The following is a 21,090-nucleotide window of genomic DNA, read 5'->3' as shown; positions in this document are numbered from 1 at the left end:
TGTGTATGGCTGGCATTCCGTTTGGAGTTTTGCGAACACTGAGAAAAGTTTCAATAAAACAGGTATCGTTAAAAAAACTGTTTGAATATTGTTGGAATTGCAAAAAACGAGGTACGCGTAACCATTTTGCGCTGTTGTCGATCCTTTTTTGGTAACTGCAACGCAAAATCAGTTTGTTCGGTTTACTCTACTTTTTTAGTTAAACACGGCTTTAACGTCAATTTATTCTTGCACAAGCATTAAATTTTCGCAGCAGTTACAAGAAAATCTAGTAACAGTGATCGTAATGAGAAAGAATAGTAACGGATACACGGACTTTCCGGTAACAGCTGAAAAACTAATTTTCATTTTCTACCTAAAACTACATTTTTCGAGTGTGGTAAAAAATGAAAATAGTCAAGGACTGAGCGGTAAACGGAGCTAAAAATTTCTCTCAGTGAATCTTGCCTTCTATTGCGTGAGCGAAAAATGGAAGCTGGGACAGGTTTTTTTCGTTCCTTTTATTTATTCATTTTTTTTCTTCTTTTTCTGGTGATCGATCTCGAAGCGACAGACAGACATCCTTGCGCTTGTAAAACGTTGGAAATCTCGACGCCCTCGGTAATATTTACGAGGGCCACGGAAGGCAAACGCATGCAACGTTAAATGGTTCAGGTATTTAATGAAAAAGTTGTCGTCGATCTCGATATGCGTGATACCTTGGCTACCTGCTCTGTTATTAAATATTGCAGAATTACTTTCTCGAATGAATAATCTAACAACGTGAGGTATACCTACAAGAAATTAAAGGCCTCCTACTTGAAATTCACTATTCGGTTTCTTATGATTTCACCAGCTCAAGTTAGTTTACAATTAGCCAAGTGTTCAACCTACGGCGGTTGATCTGTTTCAGATCAAAAATCTAGCCCTGAATTTAATCGAGATATTGCAACGGTCAGAATTTCACTGTCGGATTTCAGTCAAAGTTTCACGAAATTCATATAAAAATTCGTTAATTCACGGACGGCACCGACTTTTAGGTCAAATAGTACATTTTACTTTATTTTTTATACGCAAATACGGTCACGCCTTCTCATAACCGAAAGTCTAATCCATCAACTGGATTGAGACATTTTGAGAGACGTGTTTCCGACCTCCGCTAAAAAAAACTGCTAATTTTAGTGCCAATTAGTCATTTTACCCTCCGTACCTGCCTTAGGCTCGTAACGTCGAGCGAAATTAATCGACTAATGGATGTTTGTCGGTGTTCGCATATCTCGAGGCAAAGTGACATGTAACGAGTGCAAAAATATAATTGAGTTGTGATACGAATTCTCCGACATATAGTCGGGTAATTAAACGAAACACTACTCGGTAGTCAATCAAATTCTTCAATCAACGTCGGCTAGTTTCAAAGCCTGTGGAAAATTCTCTGAAACGCGAGTAAAGATCACCCAGACGAGACTTGAGAAGCATCCTTTCCTCGTTGGGTTTTTTTCTTTTTTCATATCTTTGTGCCTCGATCGATAGTGTACGAATCCTCAATAAGATACATAACTCGTCGGTTTTCGTATGCGGAGAAAAAAAGCATCGTACGAAACAAATGAGTATTGGATAGGCCATAAATATCATCTCGTGCAAGACTCCCAGGTCTTTGACGAATACCGCTGAAGCACTGCACAGTGTACCCGCAGTCTCGACTTCTTAACTCTCTACGTCTTGTAACTGCATTTACCATTTACTGACCGCAGTATAAGGCGTTTTATGTCTCGAAGAGGAGGATGAAAAACTTGTCTCCTCCGGCACAGTGTGCTACTCCACTCACAGTCGAAGCCGAGGATACCAGTATTCATTCACCGATATGGAAAAACCAGTCGATTCATTCGGCCAGGACCGGGCTGGCGAACCGTCTCGTTGTAACCCAAGCCTCAGAAATGCATCTTGAAGAGTATTATTCGAGCGTTGATTAGTGCGGCACTTGAGGTATTTTCACCGTTACACAGTCCGGAAATTCGCAGTTCTTCAAGTTCCTCTCGCTGTTACCATCAACGGTTAATTATCCTTCTGCTTTTTCGTACTTGGCGAAGTACTAATCCGACAATTCGTTGGTTCTTCAAAGCTCACGTTATCTACTTAACGAAGAGAATATAAGAAACGAGATATCGACGCGTTGGTATCTGCAAATCGAATATGCGCACGTGCTGTGAATCAGATTGATCATTGATACCGTTTGTGCTCGGAATAAGGCGAGACAAGATGGGACTGGACGGTTCTCTGTATGGGTGGGAAGGAGTCCCTACAAGGCTTTTGTCACGTGACTAGTGTCACTCCGTACGCAGGGTCGAGGTATCCCATTCATCAGTTCTTTGCCGGTGCCATGCATCGCGACACTTGGCACGGTTAGATTATCTAGGCTCGATACGAAACGCGAGGATCTCGGTCGAGGTGACCGGAGGAAATCCCGCGAAGGTTGCCAATTACCATTTCAATATTTTATCATCACCAAATCCACCGTTCTCTTCACGGTTGCGGAAAATCGACTGCTTTCCTCAGTTTGCAACTGTTTCACCGAGCACTAAAGTTGAAGATCCGAAGTATTTTCTTGACCGCGAATCGGAGTGGTGTTCATGAAAGAGGCTCTCTGCTTTGGTGGTCTCCATTTGACACGATTAGCTGTCTGGAATCTCCGTCTCGTTTTTAGTCTGACTTTTGCACCGGGGTAAACGAGTGACCTTGACACGCGGTATGAGTCGTACTTGTTCCTATGTAATACCAACACAGATAAAATCTGTTCCACTGGCAAGGCCGCGTCTCATGCGGGTAGTTTTCAAGGGCGAACGTTTGACGACGCGAGACCGCGTTTGCAGGACCGTTATTTTTATCTTATCCACGTTTTGGCCACGTGTGTCGTCGATAGATCCTAGTTTACCGACCCAACGCCCCAAATCTCTCGCCTAGCAGACAGCCAACCACAAACGCCACTACGTTATATTAGTGTATCGTATTTCTTGATACTTTTTGGAACGTGCTTTACCAGTTATCTGACCTTGTTTGGGGGCGGTTCCTATCACGCGGCACGAAGGGCGTTTCGGGTTTCGATGAAGATCATCCTTGCTAGGGGGGCGTATCTGCGTTTTGATAAAAGCCCCAGTGCTCGACGTCAGTCTCTGGTAACGTGTAATGCGTATACTCGATTAACCGTTTGCGACTTACCAACAAAAAAAAGGTTGGCAGGCGAAAACTATCCAACGAAGCTTGAATTCTATAATGGTCCACTGCGATTGTTGCGATAATTGACAATATTTGGTTACAATTAATACGAAATAACCCAAGGAGAATTGCCGTTTTTCCTCAAGTACTCTCTGCCGATCAACACTAACACAATATTCAGTTATGGGTGGAAAAAGTGAACCAGTGGAAATCTGGCAATGTTAGATTAAAATCGGATTCGATTTTTTTCCTTGACGTAAACTTGAGTGTTCCGTTAGCCTTCAAAGTTGTATCATCGGACGTCAAGAGGTTCAATCATGTAAAAGTATCTATCGACCGATGGCCCCTTACACAATTAATAATTCACGAATGACGCTTATTTTGTAATCATCTAAAACCTCGCGCCGATTAAAAGAAAAAGAAGAAATCTCCCGCACTTCAATCTCTTACTCCTTTAATTGCGTAAGGCGTTTTAACGCACTGCGCATTATTGAGTCATCAGAATGGGACTTTATTTGGTATCGATAGATTGGGCATGTCGTTTGCTGTATCAGAATTTCTTATTTCTCAATCAACGGCTTTTGCCGCTACGCCGTTTTGCTCGACGAAGCTCGACCCTGAATACAGAAGGCAATGATCGCTGATTCTCGTAACACTGTCAACCAATTTCAGTCTCGCACAGACCGTGCAGTCAGTTAATGGCTTACGCAGCATACGATGCATGTATGCATACGTAACCATTTGACGACGTTGTTTCGTTGTTGCGTTTTATTTACTTTTCGCTCGTAGCAGTCATCCGATGCACGTCGGCCTTTGAATGGAACCGAATGAGATAACTTCCGGCTAGCATAACCGGCGGTGCTTCCTATCTATCCCACGATTAACGCAAAGACCTCTGGTCTAATATTGTTCGACCAAATTCCCTCGTTCTTCACGTATGAAAATTATCCATTTCCCACTTGTCACCCAGCAAATATCCATCGTCCTGTCAGCGCGGCTTCTGGCAGCTCGCGTTTGCCTCGAAGCCGTCTTATAACGCGGCCATTCTCTGTATCTGTTTCTCCCATTCTCCGCCGCTCGGTTATTCCGCCCCCGGAAATACAGACAAATGACGCGATCCTCGGTCCCGTTTCGATGGCAATCTGGCCAATGACTCAACCGGCAACTCCCAATGGCCATATTAATTTGGCAATGTCCTAGTTTCACGGTGCGATATAACTATACCAACCTCTTCTCATTTAGGACGTGCTAATCGACTCCTAAGGATTTCGGAGCACACGCAGTGTTACCAAAATACTGCTCTCAGCCTTGGGAAGACCGAGGTCAAAGCAGGTGGTTTTTTCGATTGGAATCCGTTCGTCGGTAATTTCGGAAAAACCTATTCCTCTTTCTTGGTTTTTCCTCATTATTATCCCTCGCTGCGACTCAGGTGCCTGCCTTCCTTCCTTACAAACGAAACACACGCGTTATTCCGTTCGGTATCTCGCGAGATACTTAATGATCTCACCTAGTGTACGTAATCCCGGTACTGGAAAATATGTCGATGGGTACCTACTCGGCGTCGTATAGGTACCCATAACTTCAGTGAAAGGAAACTGGTCGATTACTCGATGCTGCTGCAATGACGGCATTGCATTCAAAAACAGCTGGTGACATCAACTCGCACATAGCGTAACGTATCGCGTGATCAAGGATACTTCTATTCCGCGTTTTTCATCCTTCGAACAAGTCTAGGGTCGAAATCGCGAGCGGGTCGTTGGAGTTGGTCTTGATGTGAGTACACCTCGCAAATGCCTCGTTCAACGGCGTTCCTCTTCTCGTTGCATGACTCCTCCCTGAAACGTTATCTTTACCCTGGTGTTATTGCCCGTTAAAAGGAATTCACCGTTAACCGACGGTAAGGCCTTTACCGCCACGCCATCCACGAAGAATGAACGCCGCCGGCGGAGCTTGACCCGGTTTCGTGAGATAAGGATGCTGCGCTGCAATGGACCGCAGGTTTTTTTCCTTTCACTGGATTTCCGTAGGAGACGCGTCCAAAGACTCGGTGACAACCGTCCACTATCCGCCCACGTTTATGCTTTGACGCAAATCGATATTCAAATTTTATACTTCAAAGCTTACTGCGCTCATCGCGTACGCGCGGAGATTCTCTATACGTATATTATAGTAACACGAAGAGAAAGTATATTTTGACTCATTGATCTACAAGTTTCCGGATGTGGAGAGGAACGAAACCCGCTTGAATCATTTCTACGTCGGTACAAATTTTATTCGTGTTTTTTTTTTTTTTCTTTCTTTCTTACTAAGGACGATGCACACTCGCGAATCGCTCGTAGCCGTTCCAATGACACTTTCAAGGACATCTGCCAGCAAGGTTTTCCGTAGTGGTGCTTTTACCTGTGCCTCAGTTAAAACCGGCGGCTTTGGTCCTCGTTGGGAGGAATTTTTTGCTCCTAATTTATATCTTCCGGCCGTAGTGCGCAAACTTCTATCGCGCTAGTGATCGGCCAAACAGTCTCTGGATCTACTACGACGTGTCGCAACGTTGATTCATCGAAATATGGGGATTTTTCGGAGAATCGCCTTTAAATTTGTGTCGAATCGCTAATTTGTGGTCACTAATTAACGTAGGTGTCGAGTTATGTTTGTTTCGTGAAAAAGACTTCGGTTTTCGGGATATTTTGCTACTACAGTTTCAGCGTATTTGATCATTTATCATCAATATTCAGGAGAGCATTTAAATGAAACATTGTGTGTAAAGACGCGATTCACGCAAATATGCATTTTCATATTTCCTTGAACATTGCATTGTTTTGCAAACTTTTTACGCTTCTTCAAAGACTGAAGAATGGTAAAATATGAATTTCAAAACTGACGAAAAATTCATGTTCAAGAGCTTGATACCCACAAACGATATTTCAATCCGAAAATATCCTACTTTGATAGTACTCGATAAAAATGTAAAATTTCATTTTCTTCTTCGGTTCATTTTTACCGTAAGAAAACAGCCCGTGTTGAAACTCCCCAAAATTCGATCTCTCCGAGACAATAATGCCCCCACGTGTATATACGTGGGTACATCGATGCACGTGTATTTGGAGAGCTTGAAGATACGCGTATCCAGATGTTCGAAAAGTCTCTCGCCATCCGCGCGGTCTACATTACCAATGGATCGTGTAATACAGTACCATCGAATTATCGTTGACATATCGAAGTACGTAGGATAAAGGAAAAGACACACTCCGTTCACTTTGAATCACCGAAGATCAAGAAAAAACAAGCAAAGACGCGGAGGATAGTTTGGAGTGGGATCTTGCTCGTCTTCCTTGCTCACCTATCTAGTATCGATCAATGCATATGGTTGGTAGGTGTTTCGGTGCGCAACCGCCAACACGATGATCACCAATGCCGAATATGGCCGTTCATCGTCATCTGTCACATTATGCCTCCTCCTCGTACTCGGCCTGTATCTCTGTCTCTCTTTTCGCGGTGCCCACGCCGCTTCTATTCTGATCTTTCTTGGTCGTCGGCAATCGTGGCATATCCAAGCAGTCAGTAAAACGTGGCCCGTCTACCGAGAACCACTTCTTCGTTACACCTCCAAGATTTTCACGAATCGCGCGGTGATATCGAGTTTGTGAACACATCTAGTAAACCGATCGTCCTCCACGGTGCCGGTGATTGTGGCTCAGATCGTACCTGTGACGGTATCGCAATGTCATTACACCATGCTCCTTGGATTCCTCGAGAGCTTAACCCGATAGACGACCGCCCCTACGCTTGATATCATTCTCTGGCATCGCCCTGGCACTCGACCCCCGTCGACCCCGGATCGCAAGGACGACCGTCAAGGACTCCTCGCCGGTGCTCGAGAGATGGGACGACTGGCTGCAGGCGGGTCAGTAAGAGATGACTAAACGAACCTAACGAACACCGATGACGTTGCTTCGTGGATCTTTAGTGTGTATCGTAGTGTTGGTAGTGTTGCCCGTTCTGCTACGGATCGCAAGGATCTGGCCAACAATTATGGTCCCTTCTTCGCTCTTCTAGGAGCCCTGAAATTGGCTAGGTAGGATAAACGACACGGCGTGACCGGTGCCATGTGCCTTTCCCTTACACTCTTCTTTTACCATCTCCAGTGCCAAATATCATTTTCCATCATTCGTGTTTTTCTTTATTTCGCATTACGAATCACGTGTCGCGTTGGAATTATCACGTTACATGCAAGAAACAGCACATCCGCACGATCGTGTCAACGACGGAGATCGCGCCTTCGATTTCACCGTTTAAATTCAATTCTATCTTTTGTTCGTTCTTACCCAGCGCGCCGCGCGTGACGATGACGATCCATCGTGAGATCTACACCCAGCAAATTGCGCAATTTAGAATGATCTCTCAGGCTCGAAGACATCGACACGGATTGGCGAGAGTATGGATGATAGTTTACTCCGGAGTTAACAACACGAAATCCATCTCGCTAAGGAGACTGTTAAACGTCTCACGTTGCGGCGTGTGGCCAAGCATTTTTCACATTCCTGATCAATCTTAAGACCAAGGACGACCACTCGATGCGAACGAGGAGCGTGTATCCGTGCAGCATACCGAGGATACGTACCGATTCATCCAAGGGTTTATCTCGTAGTTAAACTCCGCGGCACCTGCGCAACTTTGAATTGTTTCGTACAGATCAAGGTCAAGGTCAAAGTGAAGGTCACCCACGTCCTGTGGCAGAATGTACCAGAAGGCGTTGAACGTGTCCGAGTTTTGTACGTGTAGATCGTTGGATACCTGAATGATTTTTCTCTATCGTCGAATGACAAGCACGTGGGCTATAGATTATTTTTTGGACAGCCTTTTTTTTCCGCTAAACATTTCCTATCGCGTAAACGAAACGTTGGGCATTTCTGGCACGTAGAAATTAAACACTAAACTGTAAATACGACCACCTTTATATAGAACTGACGTAACACGCATATGTGTATACGGATAAAAGCTGGCGGAGCATTGCGCAAGTCTCTTTTCAACGTCTGAGAATACAAATTTATACTCAAATTCTCGGTTAAAATTATAGGTTTTGGGAAATCGTTTCGCGTACGCAGATGTTTCACGTGGAAAATGAAATGTGCTTTTGTCGCGGACGCTGCGATGTTTCTCGGCTGGTGTAACGTGTAACATACATAGGTAGATATATCATACCGTGGAACAAAGACGGCACGTTGACAATGAAAAACATAAAAATGCTTTGCTTAAATTGGACGTATTGCTCAGACGGTACGGTCACGAGAAGTTCAAGACTTGGCTGCTTCGGTAGCCAAGTTTTTCTGACTCGAATGATTCTACTGCGAACCAATTAGGACATGCTTATATCTTGCGGTAAATCAACGGAAGCGTATTTGCTCCTCTTTCCAGCTTTTTATTGTTTAAAAATAATTCGCAACGGGTGACTAAGGAAAATGCACCAGAATTTATCATTGTTTTCTTTCGCTGTAAGTCTCACCGTTCCTTGCTTACATGTTATATTATGAAAAGTGACATGCTCTTCACTGTGTGTACAATGTGTACAATTATTCGGCTGACTGTGACACCTTAGCACGATTTTTGCACGAACTTTCGATACGAATTGAAAGTATTTAAAAGTAAGAATTGCTCCGTACATTATTTGTACAGCAAGTGGTATTTTTGTTTTATGACCCGAACTTTTTCGGAATATATCCGAATTCCTCAAGAAATAATCTTAAGCTGAGAATCGTTTCTGCTCAACCGTTGCGAAATGTATATGGAAAACGAAATAATAGACAAGATATTTCCGTTGTCAAGGGGGCATATACGAGGAGATTGCTGAAAAAGTAAGAGAATTTTCAATTCGATTAAAGTTAGTTTTCGTAGGTATAAATTTCCAAAATTCACGCACTTTTTACCGCCTCATCCTCAAATATTACACTCCTTTAATTAATAGGTTCTTAATTCCGTTTATCGGGCATTGCGTGGAGCAATTAGATTTCACTACTGAGAGATCAGTAGCACGTGATAAACGTTAAACCACGAATTTCCTTTCTGGTAGATGTCGACTCAAAAATAGATTCAGTTCTTTGACGTTGTTTCTTCGCGATACGCGATTTATAATAAAACGTGGCGTTTAGAGGCGTGAACAAAGCGTCTGCCTATGCCAGCGGACTGCGGAAAAAAGATCATCAAGGTTTTCCTGGAGTCCGGAGCTCTCGTCGCTGACGGCACATTGGAGATATTATTTACGCTCTATTCGCTTTAGTATTGCAACTAGGTATCGTTGTGTAGTATTGGTAAATACACTTGTAGCCGATATCTTGTAACGATTCTCGGAAGCGTTTTGCTCCTCGAAGGCAACCTGCAGGTAACGAGCTTAATGCGTTTCGACTTACGTATTAACGAGTACTCGCGTATCTCAAATCTTCACGCGATATCCCTGCCTAACCTTTCAGCGGCAAAGCGGAAATTAACACGTCTCAGTGCTTCTTGGGTATCCCAGTCCGACGGGAAGTGGTTTTTCCTTAGATAACGACTGGCAAAATGACAATGTCGCAAACCTGATCGACCACCAGTGTCAGAGGAGCAGGCAGTTTGCGTCGGACATTCGCGATGGAAGCGTCTAACAAGATGATGAAATTTCCCTGCGTATTGTTGAAAATAATAAGGTGATGAATATTTGCCGATTTGCTTACATACGGTATTATTTTTCGCTCGAAATATCGCTATATAGCGAGTAAATTAACTATCGCGATCGTAATTAGGACGGATTCTCCATATGATTTACGTTAATTATTCATGCGGTTGTTGCAAAATATACAGAATCAGTCGAAGAAAAAAAAAAAAAAACATAACGAATTACAATTGACAAAGGAACTGGAAAGCTTTCCACGTACATACATGTGCATGTTTATTAAGTGGAGTGGGGTTTAACGTGTTCCAGTTCACAAACTGCATTTCGCAATTATTAGAGAAACATACAGAGTGGAAAAAAAACGTCACGATTTTTACCAAACCATTATTTGTGCATGTAACCTAAAGGTTCAACGAGTTTTGTGAAAATCACTTGTCGAATTCTATTCTGTCGAAGTTAGTAACGTTATTGTAACGATTCCTGCTGAGGAAAAAGCGGAATTGGTTGGAAAAAAAGTTCGCCTCAACAGGATCGTATCCCCCCCCCCCTTATGTTCAAGCGTGATTTTTATCATGAAAGTACTACAGACCAAACGATTTGTTTCCGAATTGAAGAAAACTATGAAAACTGCCTGAGATCGAAACAGGCCAAGTTAAATAAATCTCGCTGATTTCATTAACGATGATCAGATTATCTCGCGACTTTCGTGCATTTTGGTGAAATTCTCGTCTAAGTTTATCGTAATTTGTTGCAGGTCAGCTTTGCAAACGCTTCACAAGGTGTCCAGCAAAGCTCGAGAGCAGAACTATTTTCTCGGGGGTTTGTCCCATGACTGGGTCAATTACTATGAGCAACGGATCGAGAGTGACCGCTCGTGCCTCAACGAGTGGCACACAATGGATAATCTTGAATCCCGCAGGCCACCGTCTCCGGACAGTGAGCGCAGCAAGTGAGTAGCGATCGGCTGTTTTTCACAAATTATATACCTTATCAAAAAGTCCGGATTACTTCCTTGGTCAAAATAGGCGATGAGAAATTTAAATAACGTCACTTAGGCTCAAAATTGATACTTAGATCGTCATTATACGCTTGAAGATGATATTCTTTTTTCTACAGGAATAGTAACCTAGTGCAAAATGCCGATTGGTACTCTGCCAATATTATAGTTGCGTTTGTTGGCGCTTCTGGCACCAGAATTTACTTGTGTGTATAAATAGAACATAACTTCATAGGTGTCCTTCAATTATTTCCAGTTTCTGCGTCTATTGCACTCACAATTATTTTTTTTTACATAGCTACAAGTATAATAATATGCGCGTTTATTTTATTCGATGAGTGAAAATAAAAGATAATTCTCAACAAACATAGCCAGAATACAGGTTGTAGTGAGTAGATGATTCTGAAATCACATCTGCAGATGCACGGCAGATTTCTTATAACATTTATTCTTTTTTTTAACCAGACCCAGGGAGAGAGAGGAAACTGAGCGTGTTATCAGATCAACTTTGAAAGAGATCATGATGTCCGTTGATCTCGACGAGGTAACCTCAAAGTACATCAGAGGTCGTCTCGAGGAAGACCTCGACATGGATCTCGGAGAATTCAAACCATTCATTGATCAAGAAATGCTAACTATATTGGGGCAGATGGATGCGCCAACCGAGATATTCGAGCACGTTTACCTCGGCAGCGAATGGAATGCCAGCAATTTAGAAGAGCTGCAAAAAAATGGGTAAGAAAATACGTATTTTCAACGATTTAATATGCATCCGTGTTTTACTAGCTTAGATTCACTTTCCAGTCTCACGTATGATGAAAAACTCCAAAGTTTGGAATAAATATTTACGTGGAATTGGGAGTGTCATTTTGGTTAATAACCGATTATAATTTTTCAGAGTGAGGCACATCTTGAACGTTACAAGAGAAATCGACAATTTTTTCCCAGGGATGTTCAATTACTTGAACGTCCGCGTTTACGATGATGAAAAAACGGATTTGCTCAAACATTGGGATGACACGTTTAAATATATAACGAAGGCGAAGAAGGAGGGTTCAAAAGTGCTGGTTCATTGTAAAATGGGAGTTTCCAGGTCGGCTTCGGTTGTGATTGCCTACGCTATGAAGGCCTACAACTGGGACTACTCGCAAGCACTGAAACACGTAAAAGATAAACGAAGCTGCATAAAGCCAAACAGTAGTTTCGTATCGCAACTCGAAACGTATCAGGGCATTTTAGATGCCATGAAGAACAAGGAGAAGTTACAAAGGTCCAAATCTGACACGAATTTAAAGTCACCGACGATGGTCAAAGACCAAGTTAAGAAGGAAGAAAAAGTTGACAGTGTTGATACCGATAATCTACTCCAAGCACCTGGTACCGAATTAAAACGTAACGGTCAGAGGCCGAAAAGCTGGTCACCGGATGCAGAAGTTGCGGAAAATATGCTCCCTGCCGGTACGTACAATTATTGCCTTATTCATTCATGAACTCTGCCAAGGGATATAAAAAATTAAAAACAGTTCGCAGCTTGTATTTATCGTAACAATTTTCATTTCGTTATGTAACAAGTTGCAATTAACTTCGAAACGGAATGTTATTTAAGTAAATCTTTACAGACGAAGTTGCAGTTTTCTACCACACAAAACCTAACATTTCTACTCTGTTTTAATAGATTTTTTTTATCAACTGTTTTCATGGTTTATACTGTCGAGCACTAGATGTCCCCTTTTATTGCGATATTCTCATCGTCGAAACAGAGTGACAACACAAAGCCAACCACCGTACATTGCGATCTCATACGGTTTCTAACAAATTGTTTTTATTTCTGTTTCAGTGTCTTTATCGCAGTCGCTTGAGAGGCTGGATAATACCGGTAGTTCGGAAATAACGCGAGAGGATTTGCTGCGCGGTACGAATACGAGTAAAAGCGCGGAAGACCAGGAGGCGAGGAACGTCCTTATGCCGTGCGACAACGGCCAATCGTACAGTGTTTCACAAAATAAAATAGTTCACCTACCTGGGCCAGACACACCGAGTGTTAAGCACAGAGTAAACGAGCTGGAAACTCAAGGACAGAGGAGAAAAGGACTGGTTTTGAACCTGACGAACCAGTTCGAGGCAGCAACCAGCAAACCTTCATCCCCTGGTTCGGATTCCGACGTTAAACCACTTTCTCAAAGCCCGCCTCCACCCTCTTGCATCGGCGAGGCGAATGAAAAGCAAGAAAACCCGGATACCGAAGAAGCGTGGGATCCGAGTGAAAAGCAGAGTGATAAGGAGAGCCTAGTCTCGACACAAACGACTCATCCAACTGGAACAACACCGTCTGCAATTAACAATAGTGAATGTCTAGTCTGGACTGCATCGGCAGAATATAAAACTAACACCGATTCGAACAGGGATACTAGTTCTAACGGGGTAGTGACTATTAGTGAGAGTGAGTGTATCGCCGGCCAACCAACGGCCGTTTATCCAAATTTAATCAGTCGACGGTCAAGGAAGGACGGAGACCCGTTCAGCACGCAACTGGACAGGGTATTCGACAGGGAAGAAAGGCGGGGCGAACCGGCGAGGGATTCACCGAGTCGTCAGAGCTCCTGGAGCAGTTACGACAGTGCGGTCATAATGGACAACAATTCGGTACACAGTTCGTGGGCCACGTTGCCATCGAGAAACAGTTCGTGGGGGTCTTACGACATGCGACCTTCCGACCCGCTCGGATCTAGTGGTTTGTTTCCTTACGACAAGGAGGAAATACCGTGGCATCCTGGTACGGTCAAGAGAACGAAACAAAAACTTGAGGAAAGCACGAGCACCGTGAACAAAAGAGTCTGTACACAGGATTCGGACCCTGACGATAAGTCGGAGCGGCTCACGGCGGGTGATGAGGACGCTCCCGTCGAGGCCTACAACCCCGTTCTTCTTCATTATACAGCCTCGCCAACTCCCAGGCGGAGGGACTCGCCTCCCACGCATGAATCTAGTCCGAAAATTGGAACTGTCAGGGAGTCAGCAAGCTCTGCTGGAGGGATAGACATTAAACCTGGAGTGACGAGCGTTAGAGCGCTGGGAAGATTGTCGACAAGCGCACCAGCTCCCTCGTCATTGTCCTCGGAATCGGACCTGCCCTCGCCGCTGAGATCGTGCAGGTCTGAGAGCGAAACAAACTCACCGTGCGTTGTGAATACTTCGCAATGTCCATCGGTGATGCATCACAAAATGGTTTTGGAAGGTTTGAGCAACAAATCAATGTTCAATAAGCGGTGTCTCTCCGTCGACGACTCACCCGAGTTCGAATGCCCCAGGAGTAGTTCCGGCATAGTGAAGAATCTTAAAAAAGAATTCGAGGCCAAGTCAACGAAGCCTGAAAAGAGCCCTGAGAATAACGAGCCTGTTGAAGTATTGCCTAATACTCGGCAAAAAAAGGATAACAAGATAAGGAGCTTGCCGTCGTCTCCCGTCATCGCTCATAACGATTCGAAGATCCGATGCGCGTCGGTAAACGGTTCTAAGGACAAGGACAAGGACGCGAAGAAGCAGGATGTCGAATCACCACAGCCGGAAACTGCCGAGGATTTATCCGTGAAAGTCCTGGTCGGAAAATACGAATTTGCCAAGCCAGAACCACGAAGAACCTCGGAGATACAACTAAGAGTTCACAAAGATAAGGATAAGGATAAGGATAAAGATGCAATGGAAGTTCACCCACCAGCCAAGTCTAGAATAGCTCCGGAATTGTCGAGGAGATCCGCGCCCATAATGATCAATCATTCGCCTCTATTTCCCGAGGCGCCAGAAGCGCCGGGAAGGCCGCCATCGGTTCCGTCACCCAGCGTCGTTGTCGCAAGCGTCGTTGCAAAGGCAGCAAGCAAAAAGCAGCAGCAACACGGCAGATCACATCCTTTGGCTATGCTCCGAGTTAGACCCAGGCACAGCAGTCCGGTTTACAACACTATGTAAAGAAATACTTAAAGGAAAAAAAAAAAACGGAACGTTGACTTCGTTATTTTTATTTTCGAATTTTCAAATTTATACATGCTGGTTTATTTATTTTTTTTTTTTCAATTTTTTTTTTTGTTAAACTTTACTCTTATTCTCTACCATAGTGATGTAGAGGAATGTCGTAGCTATGGAGTTACATGCCCTAAACACCCCGGGAGTATGTTACTTGTAAAAAGAATTATCGTGTGATCTCTTTATTATGTATGTATGCCAATACGCTTTGGCTGCGAGCTAATGACAATGGCTCAATTATTAATTGACAGAGCCAAGGTGTATCTATATCTGTTTCAAATTGATATTACATGTTTTTCGTGTCAAAGATATTTTGCAAAATTTGAATCATCTTCGTTGCTCTTATGATTCGAATTTATGTAAAAAAATAATGTAAGTAGTTGACTATCTTTCTATCGCTATAACAAATAGCGAAGCATTGAATTATCGTCACCCTTTTTTCTCTGAGACACGATAATATTACGGAATATTGGTGATTAAGCACTGAACAATAACCGCGAAAATTGCAAATCACCAAATCATTTGCAAGGTCGATCCAATTAAGGTGTAAGTTAGATTTGGAGCAACCTGAAAGTGAAACAGATCAGATATCTTGGCTCGTATACGTTCACTTAAAATAAAATAAGCTAGAAATGCAACAATACAGTTATATGTATGATTATAAGCGAAGGGAAAGAGGTCGTGTTAAGCATGGAAGTATGAAAACTAGTATTCCTATGTCATCTCGTCATAACTCTTAGTGGGCTTGGAATCAAATAAGCGTAGAAAAAAAATATGGTGCGATATGTTAAGGACAATTAAATTACCAATTCGGAAAGAGGAAAATATAATGAGTTTTCAGAATCAGGAGGCTTTGATGTTGGTCAAGTGGCGAGCGCTCGGACAGGCTGTGAATGTAACGTCTGAGCCTCGTGTGCTTTGGTATATACTGTAATGATTTTCTATTAGTTTAATTTTTTTTTTCTTTGTTCTCTTTTCGTTCCCACTTGTTTTCTCTTATCGGTTTGTTTCCAATTTTTTTTCAACTGTAATTAGTTTCTACTTAATTTCTCCGTGTGGAAAAGTAATTCACCATTGATCGTTCGACGTGAAATAATAAAAAAATTCTCTCAACCGTCGTGTATTCGGAACTGAACGATTGCGCAGCGATGAAAAACGACTATGAGACAATGTAAAGAAAAAGAGAGGGAAAGGGAGAAAAAAAAAACATCGTACACTGTTTAATAATTTATAATGACTAATGTGATTAGAAGCACATGATGTGAAGTGCATAGCGTTTGGGAATGAGAGTAAGTAATTTAGCTAAACAAAGTTTGTGTAGACGTTGTGTATGTTGAGTATGCACTGTGTGACTGAAAAAAAGTAATCGAGGCAGTGAGATTAAGAATCATTTGATTGAAAGAAAAGAGGTTTTTTTCGATTCTAGGATTATTTATCCATGTAAATATTTTTAAATATATCTAAGTTCCTTGTGGCTCTCTTCTGGCGAATCGAGGAGAATAAAAGATTCAACGGAGTTAGGTTTTTACTTTAAATCTGTGTATAAAATAATAAAGTAATTACCTGTGTAGAGAAGATAGAAATATTAGCTGAATTTAGAGGCGAGCGAAAAACGTAACGAGAAAAAGAAATGGAAAATAACGAATTTAAATTTAGATAACTCACGCTGTATTTAATAATAACTATTTCTTATTAATACTATAAGAGATATAATATTATTTACTTCCAATACGGATTTTTGTTTTTTGAAAAATTTCAATAATTTTTTTGTTTCTCTTTCGTTTGTTAACTTTGAAAGCTTATCAACAGCTTGTATTTGTCAATGTAAATATAAATTGTACGATTTTTCTATCCCAATGCTTCAACTATTTGCGTATTTCTTAATTATCTCATATTATTATGATCCTATACACTTGACACTCCTGTTACTTCTACATCATTGTAATCTATACCCGGAATAATTCGACTCAGTTTAGAAATTTGATTCATTCGAAACCAGTGTCCTCTATATTTGTTACAATCATTCAAATTACATTTTGTATGCCAAAATTTCTCAACGGAAAGTACGCTTCATATGTAAATCTTGAAATATGTACAGTAATTAAAAAACAAGCAAATAGAGCAATGATACTTAAATTTGACAACACAAACGCCCTTTTTATTGAAAATCTAATGTTTGAAACATATCATCGCGATTTAATTTAGAGACAAAATTTTGGAATAAAGTTGAAAATTTTTATATGTCTATACATACATACATCATGTTTCTACTTTTAACGCATAAAAGTTCTGTTCCTTTTTTTTTTTGTGTTTAAAGAGTTTTCAATTCGCGCTTCACTATCAAAGACCAATTTTATACTATACAAAACCTGAATTCGACAAATTTTAAACTCTACTATGACGCATAAAACTATATTGACTAATATATCTTATATATATATTTTATTACCACGGTGACGTGTCAACAGAATAATGAAACAAAATTTTAATGAACTTACAATTAGAATATCTGATCGAACGCGTAGTTGAACAAGATTGTCTCAATTTAAGGAAAAGAAATCAAAACGAAATTTCCGGGAATAATGGCTTACTACAGAAATGAGACATTTTTCTCCATTGGAGCAAATTTCGGCCAATCAGTGTTGATCGATAAGCGTTTAAACAATTCGTATCACTATCGATGCCGACAATAGTTCAGCATGTAAAAAGTTACATGCTCACATGAAGTATGCACCAATGTCATCTTTCCAAATTTACATTTATCACCCTATATATGTGTCGTCTCGTTAACACATTTCACGCTATTTCAAGGCGGACTGATTCGCTCTTATCTGCAATCTATTGCACGGATGCAGAATGAAAATAACTCCCATTTGTAAAAGACTATGTATACTATCGAATTTTTACAAATTAAAAGAAGTTTTTTTTTTTTTTATAAATCTTTTACCTCCTCGTCCAGATTCAGTTGATAACTGACAACAATTCTTAGTGCGTAGTATTCGACTATAGTAAGTTTTTTTATACTTAATGATGAATTGATGCGCTCATTTTAGGTATCCCCCCCCTCCCCTCTCCCCCCTCTCACCCCACCTCGCGGTTTCCTTTCCGTCATTGCCTTCGATTCCTACCTTTGTTCCCAATCGCTTAAGTGTGTGTTTAAACAATAATAATGATAATGATAATAGTAACGATAATTATAACGATAATGATAGAGAAAAATGAAAGAAAATGAGTAAAAAAAATCTACTGTCTTAAAAAATCGTGCGTTGTTCTGTATAAATTTTGTACCATAGTTTGTATTAAATAAAATACATTGTTCATTGCTTGAGATACAGTAGTTTTTTTTATGCATATAGAAATAATTACTAACATTTCAATAAGCGTTTGTACTCGTTATAATGACGATTTTACAAGATTTACGTGTAACATAGTTCTACTCAGTGTTTTGCTGTTTCGCAGTTTTAAACGGTTGTTGTTTTTTCAGTCTTATCTAGTACGAGAATGTTCGATGAACTAAACTGATGCTCGCTTAACACATCATTATAGTTGTACAACAGAATATTTATCTCGTCGTATTTCAAAATAGAATCTTATCGGGCGAACAATTTTTGTTGCAAGTTCTATTTTTCGCTTTTTTTCCGCCACCTCATTGGCGTACAAGTTGACAATAATTGTGGATAATAATTCATTACCCAACATCAATTTCGTATATTTTTTTTGCGGAGCAAAAGGCCATCCTTGGTAAAAGGGGCATATCATTTATCTTCGAGCGTTTAATGCGCTTTGTAGGTCCGATTGCCAAATCAAACACCGCACCAGGAAAATTTCTTATGGATCCTACAGTCTGAAAAAATAAAAAGGAATTCATTATATTGTGAAAAGAATATTGGAAACATTGATACAGTATAATGTATAAACATTGTGTACAGTATGCATGGTTTTTTTTATCTCTTATATCAACCAAATCATACTCAATCCTTACCGTATGCGAACGCAAATCAACTACCCTCAAAAGATTGGTCACGCCACCACCGCAAATAATAAATAGATTATTTATGTATTTTCCGCAGTACAGCTGTGAATTAAAAACATCCGGCTCGATGGTGACCATTAATTTTCCCGAACCGTAATCCCATAGTTGGAGAGGGTTTTTGCGTTGCCATGCGCAAGTTAGAATCTGCATGCATAAAATTATGATTTTTCCACGATGACACAAGAAACAAAAGTTTTTTTTACCTCTGCGCTAATTTTCCGCCGCACTGAGAAAAATTTCATTCGTTATAGTAACTAGAAGAATAAAAAACAGGTTGTTCGGTTTACTCTAATTTTTCAGTTAAACAAGGCTTTAACGTCAATTTATCGTTGCACGAGCGTTAAATTTTCGCAACAGTCACAAGAAAATCTAGTAACAGTGATCGTGATGAGAAAGAATAGTAACGGATGCTAGACTTTCCGGTAACAGCTAGAAAACTAATTCTCATTTTATACCTAGAACTATATTTCTCGATCGTGGTAAAAAATGAAAATAGTTAAGGACCGAGCGGTAACCGGAACTAAAAATTTCTCTCAGTGCATATATTTTACCCTGAAATTAGTGTTGAACGTTCGCGAAGTTTCAGTCAGGTCGCGTTTATAACTTATGGCTAAGAACCAGATTGTACCTCCTTCCCAGTTTTGCTGATATCGATGCCGTCGCCGCACATATGAACTCCGGAAATATGTCGAGTAGCATAAGGCTGCCTGGTATCCCAGAATTGTACGGTATCGTCCCATCCGCCACTGATAAGTTCATGTGCTGATTTCGGGTTGAAGCACGCACAAAATACGCGCGAAGTATGCCCATTCATCATGTCAGGTGCGTTGCTGTAAATTTTGTATGAAATATGTATAAACCAATTGTAAATTGCGAGTATTCCAAAATTTGATGACATTAATAGTGGACGGCTGATAAGGGGGGATGAATTTTGGGAGCTTATAACTCTACCATAAATTATTCAATTCGATTGTGGGTTTGTTTAATCCAAAAGTACATACCTCTGTAGATCGAGTTTCATTTACATATTTTTGTCTTATCAGAATCAATTAATGGGAACTGTATCGTTGAACTATTTCGCTTGGCGATATACTTTACTTTTTAGACAGTTTATCCTTTGCTGTGATCCGAAATTGTGTTAACACGATGACGACGGTTCGAGGTTGAAATTCGATTTTACTAACAATATTTCTAACTCTTTTAGAGGATAAATTATCCAAGAATACTATCCCGAAATTTAAAGTAAAACGGTTTCACCGTTTTTTGAGACATCGTGGTCACCGCATAACACGTCACTTTGGGAAGTGGTTGACGTTATTGTCAGTGCCAATGCTTCTCTTCACCACTTCTACTTAGGAAAATACGTAAACGAACCGCGACCTACGGCATAGTTTCGAATCAAACAAACCGCAATCGAATTGAATGTTTGTCCGTCGAGGTATAAACTCTCAAAATTACCCCCAACGGTTTCGGTCAACGGTAGATGGATTTGACTATTTACCTGGCATGAAATACTCGTTCCTGTATTTTGGTTTCTTCGTCGTAAAGATAAATATTCGTATCGTCACCAACGGTCACAAACTTTGGAAGAAACGGATGGTACCCCAGGCCTAGTGTCTGTCTTCTTTCTCTTATCGTGTAAAGGCACTGCCCAGTCGGATAATGCCAGCATTTTACGCAGCCTGTAGCATCTGTTGAATGCGGAGAAAAATTGGGAGGTGTTGAGAAGCGAGAAATTCGAAAGACGCATCAATGCCGCAAACTGAACACGAGGATTCCTGTGCGAAAATCGGGCACTAACATGTTGCGGTCAGCGTTTGGGTTATCGGATAAGATCTATTAACGGGTCGGTGTCTTATAGCAGTTGTAGGTCCAGGATGCTGGCGCATTTCCGCGTCCCGAAGAGCCGTTACATACTGGCCCGAATTGATTTTGAACATTCTCACTGTTCCGTCAGAAATCCCTGCCGCTAACATCTCACACTGTTCCGTGTAAGCGATGCACAATACGTCTTGAGACCCTTCCCTGCGGTGTTAATTTCAACGTAACAAATTCACCAACTTTCTCAAAGGATATTCTCATATTTAGACGAACTTCCAAACGAAGAGTTCTACGTATTAAAGTTGCATAGAATTTTAAGTCTATCATATTTCAATATTTATAAAAATACAGACTCCATGTGCCGGTTGAGGATTCTTTTCTACGCGAACACGA

At 41.2% G+C, this 21,090-nt stretch overlaps 2 protein-coding genes across 10 annotated transcripts in view; one reads left to right on the top strand and one right to left on the bottom strand.

The window, feature by feature from the left end:
• The window catches only part of LOC124182926 (protein phosphatase Slingshot homolog 2), a 168,097-nt gene extending 151,987 nt beyond the window's left edge, over positions 1 to 16,110 (top strand). For 8 of the 9 annotated variants that reach the window (XM_046570746.1, XM_046570745.1, XM_046570743.1 and 5 more), the window contains 4 exons: positions 10,584 to 10,778; positions 11,292 to 11,561; positions 11,725 to 12,284; positions 12,664 to 16,110. In XM_046570746.1, the coding sequence (XP_046426702.1) occupies positions 10,584 to 10,778; positions 11,292 to 11,561; positions 11,725 to 12,284; positions 12,664 to 14,789 (3,151 nt within the window). In that variant the 3' untranslated portion in view covers positions 14,790 to 16,110. Of the gene's footprint in view, positions 1 to 6,756; positions 7,091 to 10,583; positions 10,779 to 11,291; positions 11,562 to 11,724; positions 12,285 to 12,663 lie in introns of those variants that run through there. The other variant, XM_046570751.1, reaches the window with a different exon arrangement.
• Positions 16,111 to 18,146: 2,036 nt separating this feature from the next.
• LOC124182934 (uncharacterized WD repeat-containing protein alr2800-like) lies at positions 18,147 to 20,958 on the bottom strand. Its single transcript, XM_046570762.1, has 5 exons — positions 20,678 to 20,958; positions 20,378 to 20,567; positions 19,505 to 19,706; positions 18,826 to 19,020; positions 18,147 to 18,687 (listed from the first exon to the last, which is right to left on the bottom strand). The coding sequence occupies exons 1-5, from the start codon at positions 20,850 to 20,852 to the stop codon at positions 18,532 to 18,534; spliced, it is 918 nt and encodes a 305-aa protein (XP_046426718.1). The 5' UTR covers positions 20,853 to 20,958; the 3' UTR covers positions 18,147 to 18,531.
• Positions 20,959 to 21,090: the final 132 nt, after the last annotated feature.

The sequence above is a fragment of the Neodiprion fabricii genome, chromosome 5, assembly GCF_021155785.1.
Source record: "Neodiprion fabricii isolate iyNeoFabr1 chromosome 5, iyNeoFabr1.1, whole genome shotgun sequence".
NCBI classification, from domain to species: domain Eukaryota; kingdom Metazoa; phylum Arthropoda; class Insecta; order Hymenoptera; family Diprionidae; genus Neodiprion; species Neodiprion fabricii.
This window is presented reverse-complemented; position numbering and strand designations above follow the sequence as displayed.

Bases quoted from the DNA above. Each gene is read 5' to 3' on its own strand.
- LOC124182934 (XM_046570762.1), bottom strand. From the start codon at position 20,852: ATGTTAGCGGCAGGGATTTCTGACGGAACAGTGAGAATGTTCAAAATC. The intron at 20,568-20,677 runs GTTAGTGCCCGA...CGCATTCAACAG, and splicing joins CCAAACGCTGACCGCAACAT to ATGCTACAGGCTGCGTAAAA. The intron at 18,688-18,825 runs GTAAGGATTGAG...TTATTTTTTCAG, and splicing joins TTGATTTGCGTTCGCATACG to ACTGTAGGATCCATAAGAAA.